At 43.1% G+C, this 12,321-nt stretch overlaps 1 protein-coding gene across 1 annotated transcript in view; it reads left to right on the top strand.

Moving 5' to 3' along the window:
- The window catches only part of LOC106586892 (syntaxin-binding protein 5-like), a 252,842-nt gene that overhangs the window by 130,337 nt on the left and 110,184 nt on the right, over window positions 1–12,321 (top strand). The window contains exon 7 of the mRNA XM_014174622.2: window positions 8,576–8,659. Within this exon, the coding sequence (XP_014030097.1) occupies window positions 8,576–8,659 (84 nt within the window). The remainder of the gene's footprint in view (window positions 1–8,575; window positions 8,660–12,321) is intronic.

Genomic DNA, 12,321 nt, shown 5'->3' with positions numbered 1-12,321 from the left:
ACACATTACATACAAAACAAACTGACACACACCGAGAGAGAGAGAGAGAGAGAGAGAGAGAGAGAGAGAGAGAGAGAGAGAGAGAGAGAGAGAGAGAGAGAGAGAGAGAGAGAGAGAGAGAGAGAGAGAGAGAGAGAGAGAGAGAGAGAGAGAGAGAGAGAGAGAGAGAGAGAGAGAGAGAGATGGTACCGCAAATTATTGTCAAAGCAGTATGGGTTGCACCGCCGTCACTTGGTCATGTCATTGCCATAGTCATCAACGTTCTACAGACGCCTCAGTCACATGATGTCCAATGTGGCTACAGAACCTGGCGATGTGGCGAGGGTTGACCGAGACTACATATACAAAAAACCTTTCTGTACTCAAGGGAGAGAAAAACATAGCTGGACTGATGTTTCTCTATTAAACTTAATATTGCTATTATTTTTTGTTTTGTAAAGCAGCTTGTGTGTGGTTAGCTATGGCCAGAGAGTCGCCTGTGCAATCTGTGGAATCGGAGACAGAGCGGAGAGAGTTACATTTGAAGTCAGATGTTTACATACACGAAGGGCACTTTTTGGCATTTGCTGTATGATAGATGAGAAACTCCATATTGCAAATGTACGGTCCCTTACTAGACGTTCCATTCGCGGACGGCGGCGGGCCGTGCACCGGGGCCAGATCTTCCGGGAAGTCATCGAACGAAGTCTCTCGGACATAAAATGTTGAAATTTTGGTCATTGTTCCGCTGTCCCGGTAAATTCCAGCAGATGTCGAATGGAATCTTATTGCAAATGTACAAAACATCACCAATCACGACATGGCCATTTCTCCTAAACAGATAAGACTTCGAAGATAAAACTTGGTGAGCATAGGTTTGGGATAATGGGCAGTTAGCCCTGAACAAGATGGCGTCGAGGCCTCAACGCCTTTTGAGTTAAGGCCATTTTTCTGGGATTAAAGATCAAAATAGAGTGCTAATTTGACCGCTTCACGTCAAAGTACATAAACCTACGGTGTCAGGAAAAAAGAACCAGACATTTATCTATCGTAATTTAAGAGAAACCGTACAATGTACAATTGATGATGCTCAAAGAAATGTGTTTTTTTTTTTTTTTTTAAGTTACAGATCCAGTTGCGGCATGTTGAGACGAATCCGTTAAGGCGGGTTTCGGAGCTCTGTGAGATTTCTGTGATTTTATGAAATAACACACACTCATTCAACCCTGTGTAAATCAGTCAGTTCTTAACGTAAAGACTTAAAACTCAGGATTCTGTAAACGCCTACCCCAATGAGGATATGTGTTTACTTTCAGCTTCCTGTGCCAACCGGAAGTGCCTTAAATTGGGGTCATAGGGGCTGTTTCGAAGGGTTAAAAAAGTCACATCTTTCCAAAACTTCATATGTGTAACTAGGTAACCCTCATGAACTGTAAATCAGTCATTTCTCCCATCAGATTTCCAAGAAAAGCTCACACACACACACACAGCAAGGACTTAGTGACATAGTGTGGTGCTTACAGACACACAGAGCCTGCAATAGTTACCTTTGTTCAAACTATCAAAGAACCGTCAGACCTAGAGCTCTGAAACTTTAGAAACCGGTTATTAAGCTCAAGTCAATAGTTCACGGTGAGTTATGTGGCTCTAGACGGTTCTCAGACTGAGAAACACCCTCGTACATTTGCATTAACTTCAATTCATTTTGACCATCACGAAAATGATGACATTTAGAAAAGTCCCAGAGTGAGAAGACTAGGTGCATTGAAACCGCCTCAGCCCATAGAGACGGACCCCAACGTTTCTGTCCGATAGCTCATTTAAGGACCCCGTAGCAACGCACGGAAAATGTAGATTTTCAGCACCAATGAAGGTCACTGCTCGGGCTCCAACTGACCTATCAAGCCGAAACTTGGGATTCGGAGTCGCCTCAGTTAGACCTATACATAATGTCAGAACTGGACCCGCAGCTAGAACGTAACTACGTGTTTTATGTTTTTATTATGGTTTAACCTCTCTTGGGGAGGTGGGACACCCACGGTTCACACTATTCAACAGCCAGTGAAAAATCAGAGCACCAAATTCAAAACCACAAAATGTCATAATTCAAAGTTCTCAAACATTCGACTATTTTACACCATTTTAAAGATACACGTCTCCTTAATGTAACTACATTGTCTGATTTCAAAAAGGCTTTACGGCAAAAGCATAAAGTTAGATTATGTTAGTACAGTTCCAACACAAGAAAAAGCACACAGCCATAATTTTCCATCCAGTACTGCCGGTGAATCAGCACAACAATTTACAAAAATACTCATCATAAACATTGATAAAATATTAAACTGTTATTCAAAGAATTATAGATGAACATCTCCTTTATGCAACCGCTGTGACAGATTTCAAAAAAGCTTCACGGGGAAAGCACACTTTGCAATAATCTGAGTACTGCGCTCAGAAAAAGACATCAAGCAATACAGATACCCGCCATTTTGGAGTCATCTAAAATCATAAATAGCATTAGAAATATTCACTTACCTTTGATGATCTTCATCAGGAATCCCAGGTCCACAATAAATGTTATTTTGTTCGATAAAGTCCATAATTTATGTCCAAATAGCTCCTTGTTGTTTGCGTGCTCAGTAAGCTACTCCAAGTGTAGGAAGCGTGGCCAAAATGTCATGACGAAAAGTCAAAAAAGTTATATATTTACGGTCGTTCAAACATGTCAAATGTTGTATAGCATCAATCTTTAGGGCCTTTTTAACTTAGACCTTCAATAATATTCCAACCGGACGATTCCAGTGTCTTGAAAAACGTTTTGGAACACAGCTACATTTCACGTGAATGCGTGCCAATGAACTCATGTCCTTTCCTGAGTCAACAACTTTCAACTTCCTCTGTTTGCTCTCTGTTCACCATAGACGCCTCAAACAACTTTCTAAAGACTGTTGACATCTAGTGGAAGCCTTAGGAAGTGCAAAATGAACCCTAAATCACTGTATGTTCAATAGGCAATGACTTGAAAGGACTATAAGCACCAGATTTCCCACTTCCTGGTTAGATTTTCTCAGATTTTTGCCTGCCATATGAATTCTGTTATACTCACAGACATCATTCAAACAGTTTTAGAAACTTCAGAGTGTTTTCTAGAGGATAAAATCCCGCTAAAGGGATTGGTTGGACAACAACCAGTGAGATAGCACGGCGCGAAATTCAAAACAAAATAATCTCAAAATTAAAATTCAAGTATTATACGGCATTTTAAAGATACTCTACTCGTTAATCCAATCACATTGTCCGATTTCAAAAAGGCTTTACGGTGAAAGCAAAACATTAGATTATTTTAGCATAGCACCTTAGCAAAAAAAAAAAGCTATTTTCCAAGCACGGATAGCCATCACAAAAACAGATATACAGCTATAATTAAGCACTAACCTTTGACAATCTTCATCAGATGACACTCCTAGGACATCATGTTAGACAATACATGCATTTTTTTTCGATCAAGTTTATATTTATATCCAAAAACCCAATTTTTACATTGGCACGTGACGTTCAGAAAATGTTTTCTCCCCATAACCTGCTGTGAATAGGCACATTTAATTTACAGAAGAACTCATAAACGTTGAAAATTATAAATAAACGTTATAAATTTATAACAATTATTTAAAGAATTAGAGATAATCTACTCCTTTATGCAACCACTTTGTTAGATTTCAAAATAACTTTACGGAAAAAGCACATTGTTCAATATTCTGAGTACAGAACTTAGCCTTCAATGCTAAGCTATACAGTTAGCCTACAACCACAGCGTCGACAAATCTCTAAAAATATGTTCTAAATATTTACTTACCTTTGCTGATCTTCGGCGGAATGCACTCGGATGGGCACCCACTTCCACAAGAAATGTTCATTTGTTCTGCATATCCATCATTTATGTCCAAATACGTCCGTTTTGTTGACCCATCCAGAACACTTTACAATGCCATGTGGCGTGGACGCAAATCCATAGACGAAATGTTCAAAGTTCCATTACCGTTTGTAGAAACACGTCAAACGATGTTTACAATCGATCCTTTAGGGTATTTTTTAACGTAAAATTGCGATAATTTTACTACCGGGCAATAGGTATTCATCCCAGAAGAAAAATTTAAAAAAACAACGAAGCCTTGTGCACGCGCGTCATAAGACACCTGTCCTCAGACTGGCCAGTGATTGACTGAGCCATAATTTTCTGCCCGGTAACAGGTGACGGATAAAACCAGTTCCTAAAGATTGTTGACAGCCAATGGAAGAGTTAGGAGGTGCAACGTAAATCCTATTTCACTGTAGTTTTTCAAGGGATTCAAAAGAAAAAGTGCATTTCTAATTTCCCCCACTTCCTGATTCATTTTTTCTCCGTTTTTTTGCCTGCCATATGAGTTCTGTTATACTCACAGACACCTTTCAAACAGTTTTAGAAACTTCAGAGTGTTTTCTATCCAAATCTAATAATATGCATATTCTAGTTCCTGGGCCCGAGTAGTAGGCCGTTTAATCTGGGTAAATTTTTCGTCCGGCCGTGAAAATACTGCCCCCTAGCCCCAACAGGATAAACACCATGGGACCATGCAGCCATCATACCGCTCAGGAAGGAGACGCATTCTGTCTCCTAGAGACGAACATACTGTGTTGCGAAAAGTGCAAATCAATCCCAGAACAACTGCAAAGGACCTTGTGAAGATGCTGGAGGAAACCGGTACAAAAGTATCTGTATCCACTGTAAAACGAGTCCTATATCGACATAACCTTAAAGGCCGCTCAGCAAGGAATAAGCCACCGCTCCAAAACCGCCATAAAAATGCCAGACTACAGTTTGCAACTGCACATACAAAGATCGTACTTTTTGGAGAAATGTCCTCTGGTCTGAGGAAACAAAAATAGAGCTTTTTGGCCATAATGACCATCGTTATGTTTGGAGGAAAAAGGGGGACGCTTGCAAGCTGAAGAACACCATACCAACCGTGAAGCACGGGGTGGCAGCATCATGTTGTGGGGGTGCTTTGCTGCAGGAGGGACTGATGCAATTCACAAAATAGATGGCTTCATGAGGAAGGAAAATGATGTGGATATATTGAAGCAACATCTCAGGACATCAGTCAGGAAGTTAAAGCTTGTTCGCAAACGGGTCTTCCAAATGGACAATGACCCCAAGCATACTTCCAAAGTTGTGGCAAAATGGCTTAAGGACAACAAAGTCAAGATATTGGAGTGGCCATCACAAAGCCCTGACCTCAATCCTATAGAAAATTAGTGGGCAGAACTGAAAAGGCATTTGTGAGAAAGGAGGCCTACAAACCTGACTCAGTCACACCAGCTCTGTCAGGAGGAATGGGCCAAAAACTCACCCAACGTATTGTGGGAATCTTGTGGAAGGCTACCTAAAATGTTTGACACAAGTTAAACAATTTAAAGGCATTTCTACCAAATACTAATTGAGTGTATGTCAACTTCTGACCCACTGGGAATATGATGAAAGAAATAAAAGCTGAAATGAATAATTCTCTCTTCTAATATTCTGACATTTCACACTCTTAAAATAAAGTGATGATCCTAACTGACCTAAGACAGGGAATTCTTAATAGGATTAATTGTCAGGAATTGTGAAAAACTGAGTTTAAATGTATTTGGCTAAGGTGTATGTAATCTTCCGACTTCAACTGTATCTTTATCTCTACAGGGTGTTATCTTTATCTCTGCAGGGTGTTATCTTTATCTCTACAGGGTGTTATCTTTATCTCTGCAGGGTGTTATCTTTATCTCTGCAGGGTGTTATCTTTATCTCTGCAGGGTGTTATCTTTATCTCTACAGGGTGTTATCTTTCTCTCTACAGGGTGTTATCTTTATCTCTGCAGGGTGTTATCTTTATCTCTACAGGGTGTTATCTTTATCTCTACAGGGTGTTAACTTTATCTCTACAGGGTGTTATCTTTATCTCTGCAGGGTGTTATCTTTATCTCTACAGGGTGTTATCTTTATCTCTGCAGGGTGTTATCTTTATCTCTGCAGGGTGTTACTTTATCTCTGCATGGTGTTATCTTTATCTCTGCAGGGTGTTATCTTTATCTCTACAGGCTTTCTCTCTGCAGGGTGTTATCTTTATCTCTGCAGGGTGTTATCTTTATCTCTGCAGGGTGTTATCTTTATCTCTACAGGGTGTTACTTTATCTCTACAGGGTGTTATCTTTATCTCTGCAGGGTGTTATCTTTATCTCTACAGGGTGTTATCTTTATCTCTACAGAGTGTTAACTTTATCTCTACAGGGTGTTACTTTATCTCTGCAGGGTGTTATCTTTATCTCTGCAGGGTGTTATCTTTATCTCTGCAGGGTGTTATCTTTATCTCTGCAGGGTGTTATCTTTATCTCTACAGGCTGTTTTTTCTCTCTACAGGGTGTTATCTTTATCTCTGCAGGGTGTTAACTTTATCTCTACAGGGTGTTATCTTTATCTCTACAGAGTGTTATCTTTATCTCTACAGGGTGTTATCTTTATCTCAACAGGGTGTTATCTTTATCTCTACAGAGTGTTAACTTTATCTCTACAGGGTGTTATCTTTATCTCTACAGGGTGTTATCTTTATCTCTACAGAGTGTTATCTTTATCTCTACAGAGTGTTAACTTTATCTCTACAGGGTGTTATCTTTATCTCTGCAGGGTGTTATCTTTATCTCTACAGGGTGTTATCTTTATCTCTACAGAGTGTTAACTTTATCTCTACAGGGATCTTTATCTCTGCAGGGTGTTATCTTTATCTCTACAGGGTGTTATCTTTATCTCTGCAGGGTGTTATCTTTATCTCTACAGGGTGTTATCTTTATCTCTACAGGGTGTTATCTTTATCTCTGCAGGGTGTTATCTTTATCTCTACAGGGTGTTATCTTTATCTCTGCAGGGTGTTATCTTTATCTCTACAGGGTGTTATCTTTATCTCTACAGGGTGTTATCTTTATCTCTACAGGGTGTTATCTTTATCTCTACAGGGTGTTATCTTTATCTCTACAGGGTGTTATCTTTATCTCTGCAGGGTGTTATCTTTATCTCTACAGGGTGTTATCTTTATCTCTAGAGGGTGTTATCTTTATCTCTACAGGCTGTTTTCTCTCTCTAGAGGGTGTGTGTTTTTAATATTTATCTCCGCCTTTGAGTCTTGTGATTCCTCATATACACCATACTTCTCCAATTTCATCTTATCATCTTATCAGCTTTTTAGAGATAATGCCTTTGCATATCTCTGCACACCTCATATCTATGTCATTAATCACACCTCATATGTTTCTCATTAATCACACCTCATATGTTTCTCATTAATCACACCTCATATGTTTCTCATTAATCACACCTCGTGTTTATCTCATTAATCACACCTCATAGGTTTCTCATTAATCACACCTCGTGTTTTTCTCATTAATCACACCTCATATGTTTCTCATTAATCACACCTCGTGTTTCTCATTAATCACACCTCGTGTTTATCTCATTAATCACACCTCGTGTTTCTCATTAATCACACCTTGTGTTTATCTCATTAATCACACCTCATATGTTTCTCATTAATCACACCTTGTGTTTATCTCATTAATCACACCTCATATGTTTCTCATTAATCACACCTCGTGTTTATCTCATTAATCACACCTCATATGTTTCTCATTAATCACACCTCACCTTTATCGCATTAATCCAGAACTGTAGAGCAAGTGGATTTTAGATGTTTTTCTGACAATGGCCTCTCTCTCTCTCTCTCTCTCTCTCTCTCTCTCTCTCTCTCTCTCTCTCTCTGGTGTATGTTATCAGTAGTCATCCATTTTGTTTAATTCAGTCTTGTTGGTCTCATAACGTTAGAGTGTCTACACAGCAAGATCTGGGTAACCCACCCACACACACTGATGAACTGTCATCACCAACTTCCTGGGTTCCCCCGTCTTACCAACTTACTTCCTGGTCTGTGTCCATCTCAGTGCCCGCCCTCTGTCCAAGTCTTGTGACAATGATGTACAGATGTCCTACAGAGAGGCCCATAAACACAGTCATTTCTCTCTTTCGCACTCATTCTCTCTCTCTACCCCCTATCCCCACCTGTCCTGAACCCTTTATCAGTCTCCCAGTCCTCCTCCCTCTCCTATCAGTCCTCCTCCCCAAAGTCAATCCTCTGTAAATCACAAGAGGGACAAGAGCCCAGCTGGAGAGAGAGAAACAGACAGAGGGAGCAGATTGGTTGTGTGCTCAATGGTACATTCATGGTGAAGATCATCCCTCCCAATCCCCTTAATCACATCTCACACAGAGAGAAAACCACGGCACCGACAGCTACCAGCCTGGGACCACTGCGTTTGGAGAAGCAGAGAGATAATGGGAGGGAGGCACGGATAGAGAGTGTTAGTTTAATGAGAAAAGCTCAGGTCTATAGTCTACAAAAAAATGTTTCATTTCAATGTTTAATGATTTCATCTTGTATTTCCTCTTACCTTCTGTCACTCAACTCCCAAACCCTCTCTTCCTTCTCTTTACCACCCCCCTTTTACATGTCTTTATCTTCCTCTTTGACTTTCACAGTTGCTGATAGGGTTTGAAAGTGGAACAGTAGTGCAGTGGGACCTCCGAGCCAAGAAAGTTGACTTCAGAATCTACTACGATGAAGTAAGTTTCTCTGTCTATCTGTCTCTTACCCCCCCCTCTCTCTCTCTCTCTCTCTCTCTCTCTCTCTCTCTCTCTCTCTCTCTCTCTCTCTCTCTCTCTCTCTCTCTCTCTCTCTCTCTCTCTCCCACTAACAGACAGTTGAACAGGTGATTTCACCCACATGTACTGTCTGATGTTTACAAAGAGCTTCTTTTACATGGTTGCCATGGACTCTCTGGTGCCTCCACGTCTCTAGGACTCTCTGGTGCCTCCACGTCACTAGGACTCTCTGGTGCCTCCACGTCACTAGGACTCTCTGATGCCTCCACGTCACTAGGACTCTCTGGTGCCTCCACGTCTCTAGGACTCTCTGGTGCCTCCACGTCACTAGGACTCTCTGGTGCCTCCACGTCACTAGGACTCTCTGGTGCCTCCACGTCTCCAGGACTCTCTGGTGCCTCCACGTCTCTAGGACTCTCTGGTGCCTCCACGTCTCTAGGACTCTCTGGTGCCTCCACGTCTCTAGGACTCTCTGGTGCCTCCACGTCTCTAGGACTCTCTGGTGCCTCCACGTCTCTAGGACTCTCTGGTGCCTCCACGTCACTAGGACTCTCTGGTGCCTCCACGTCACTAGGACTCTCTGGTGCCTCCACGTCACTAGGACTCTCTGGTGCCTCCACGTCACCAGGACTCTCTGGTGCCTCCACGTCACTAGGACTCTCTGGTGCCTCCACGTCACTAGGACTCTCTGGTGCCTCCACGTCACTAGGACTCTCTGGTGCCTCCACGTCTCTAGGACTCTCTGGTGCCTCCACGTCACTAGGACTCTCTGGTGCCTCCACGTCACTAGGACTCTCTGGTGCCTCCACGTCTCTAGGACTCTCTGGTGCCTCCACGTCTCTAGGACTCTCTGGTGCCTCCACGTCTCTAGGACTCTCTGGTGCCTTCACGTCTCTAGGACTCTCTGGTGCCTCCATGTCACTAGGACTCTCTGGTGCCTCCACGTCACTAGGACTCTCTGGTGCCTCCACGTCTCTAGGACTCTCTGGTGCCTCAACGTTTCTATGACTCTCTGGTGCCTCCACGTCACTAGGACTCTCTGGTGCCTCCACGTCTCTAGGACTCTCTGGTGCCTCCACGTCTCTAGGACTCTCTGGTGCCTCCACGTCTCTAGGACTCTCTGGTGCCTCCACGTCTCTAGGACTCTCTGGTGCCTCCACGTCTCTAGGACTCTCTGGTGCCTCCACGTCTCTAGGACTCTCTGGTGCCTTCACGTCTCTAGGACTCTCTGGTGCCTCCATGTCACTAGGACTCTCTGGTGCCTCCACGTCACTAGGACTCTCTGGTGCCTCCACGTCTCTAGGACTCTCTGGTGCCTCAACGTTTCTATGACTCTCTGGTGCCTCCACGTCACTAGGACTCTCTGGTGCCTCCACGTCTCTAGGACTCTCTGGTGCCTCAACGTTTCTATGACTCTCTGGTGCTTCCACGTCTCTAGGACTCTCTGGTGCTTTGACGTCTCTAGCACTCGTCATCAAAGATGATTTCGAACACAACAAGGGGAAGGCATCGCTATGGCAGCCCAGACAAAAGCTTAGAGCGGGTAGGACAAAAGGAGCTCTCACTCTGAAATGATTTGTTAAGGAAGGCTCTTTCTTTGATGGTCTGATGGGAGAAGAGAGGAACGGGTGGATAAATGGCAGTGTTCTCAACGTCACATCCTGCTGCAACACTCCAGTCACACTTCCACCATCTTTCTTTTTTTCTTTTGTTCTATCTATCACTTGCTCTCTGGGAATAAAAGCAAACCCCATTTCAAAGGCTTGTAAATGTGCTGGCAGCCAACACCTATAGTTTTTCATTTCTGCTGTTCTATTAACTTGCAGTTGTCACGCCCTGACCTTGGAGATCCTTTTATGTCTCTATTTTGGTTGGTCAGGGCGTGAGTTGGGGTGGGCATTCTATGTCCTTTTTTCTATGTTTGGTATTTCTTTGTTTCGGCCGGGTATGGCTCTCAATCAGGGACAGCTGTATATTGTTGTTGCTGATTGGGAGCCATACTTAGGCAGCCTGTTTTCCTTTGGGTTTTTGTGGGTGGTTAATTTCTGTTTAGTGTTTTGTTATACCTGACAGAACTGTTTGGCTGTCATTTTCTTGTTTTGTTCAAAGGGTCTCGAGTACAATTAAATATGAGCAGTCAACACGCTGCGCCTTGGTCTACTTCTTCAGACAGCCGTTACAGCTATTGATCCATATCTGATTAATTTAAGTTACATCACGAAGACACATGCACTTCTCATACGGAACCGTTCAAATAGGGTCATAAATAAATAAACAAAAACACCCTAACATGAAACACATCGGATAACTTTAATGTTTTTCTTTCCTGTTTTATCACTGAGTACGGTTACATGCACACAATAATGTGAGAATTGTGGATAGTCAGAATAATTTAACAGTTTGATTAAAATGTTTACATGCATTTCAACAAGATTGATATCCCCTAATAATCCTGTTTCCATGGAGACATCTGAAATCAGGCTACCTGATAGCACTCTAATAAATGAAGAAAATCGCCAAATAAAAATAAACATTCATATTAAAGCAGTGACCATGTTATTTTTGGGGGAATCGGATTTGATTCTGAGTTTGTATGAATCGAATTTGATTCTGAGTTTGTTTGTGAAAACTACTTCGAAGACGCATATATTCAGTTGTTTCCGAAGTCACTTCACTTCAGACACCCGCTTGGCTGGTGCTAGCTCGCATGGCTGGTGCTAGGCCGCTTGGCTGGTGCTAGCTCGCTTGGCTGGGGGTAGCCCGCTTGGCTGGTACTAGGCCGCTTGGCTGGGGGTAGCCCGCTTGGCTGGTGCTAGGCCGCTTGGCTGGGGGTAGCTCGCTTGGCTGGGGGTAGCCCGCTTGGCTGGTGCTAGGCTGCTTGGCTGGTGCTAGGCCGCTTGGCTGGTGCTAGCCCACTTGGCTGGTGCTAGCTCACTTGGCTGGTGCTAGCCCGCCTGGCTGGGGTAGCTCGCTTGGCTGGTGCTAGGCCGCTTGGCTGGTGCTAGCTCGCTTGGCTGGTGCTAGCCCGCTTGGCTGGTGCTAGCTCGCTTGGCTGGTGCTAGGCCACTTGGCTGGTGCTAGCTCGCTTGGCTGGTGCTAGCCCGCTTGGCTGGTGCTAGGCCGCTTGGCTGGTGCTAGCTCGCTCGGCTGGTGCTAGGCCGCTCGGCTGGTGCTAGCTCGCTTGGCTGGTGCTAGGCAGCTCGGCTGGTGCTAGCACATGCTCAGATCAATTACACTGCCTGAACTCCGATTAATTAAGGTGTTTACATGTCCTAATAATTTCTCAGAAAACCAGGTGTTTTAATCAACGTATGCTATACTCTCGATTTTGACCTTACACCAAATAAGATAAGCAGAGTAAGGTGTTTACTTGCCTTCTGCCATAATCAGTTTAATATCAAATAGTTACTATGCAGGTAAACATTATCTCTGTGTGTGTGTTGACTCTAGGGAAGGAACGTAAGCCTAATTGGATTGCATTATTTACTTTTACTGTGTAATAATTTGAATGTTACATGTACGACTGTCCATTTCCTTAGTTTCCCCTCCCCTCCATCCCTGTACCTCTCCGGTTCTATTTCTAGTTATCTGTTTGAAGTGGTATTGATCCTGCTCACAGTTTT

The sequence above is a fragment of the Salmo salar genome, chromosome ssa25 (assembly GCF_905237065.1).
Source record: "Salmo salar chromosome ssa25, Ssal_v3.1, whole genome shotgun sequence".
Taxonomy (NCBI): domain Eukaryota; kingdom Metazoa; phylum Chordata; class Actinopteri; order Salmoniformes; family Salmonidae; genus Salmo; species Salmo salar.
The sequence above is the reverse complement of the archived record's forward strand: the minus strand, read 5'-3'. Positions and strand labels throughout refer to the sequence as shown.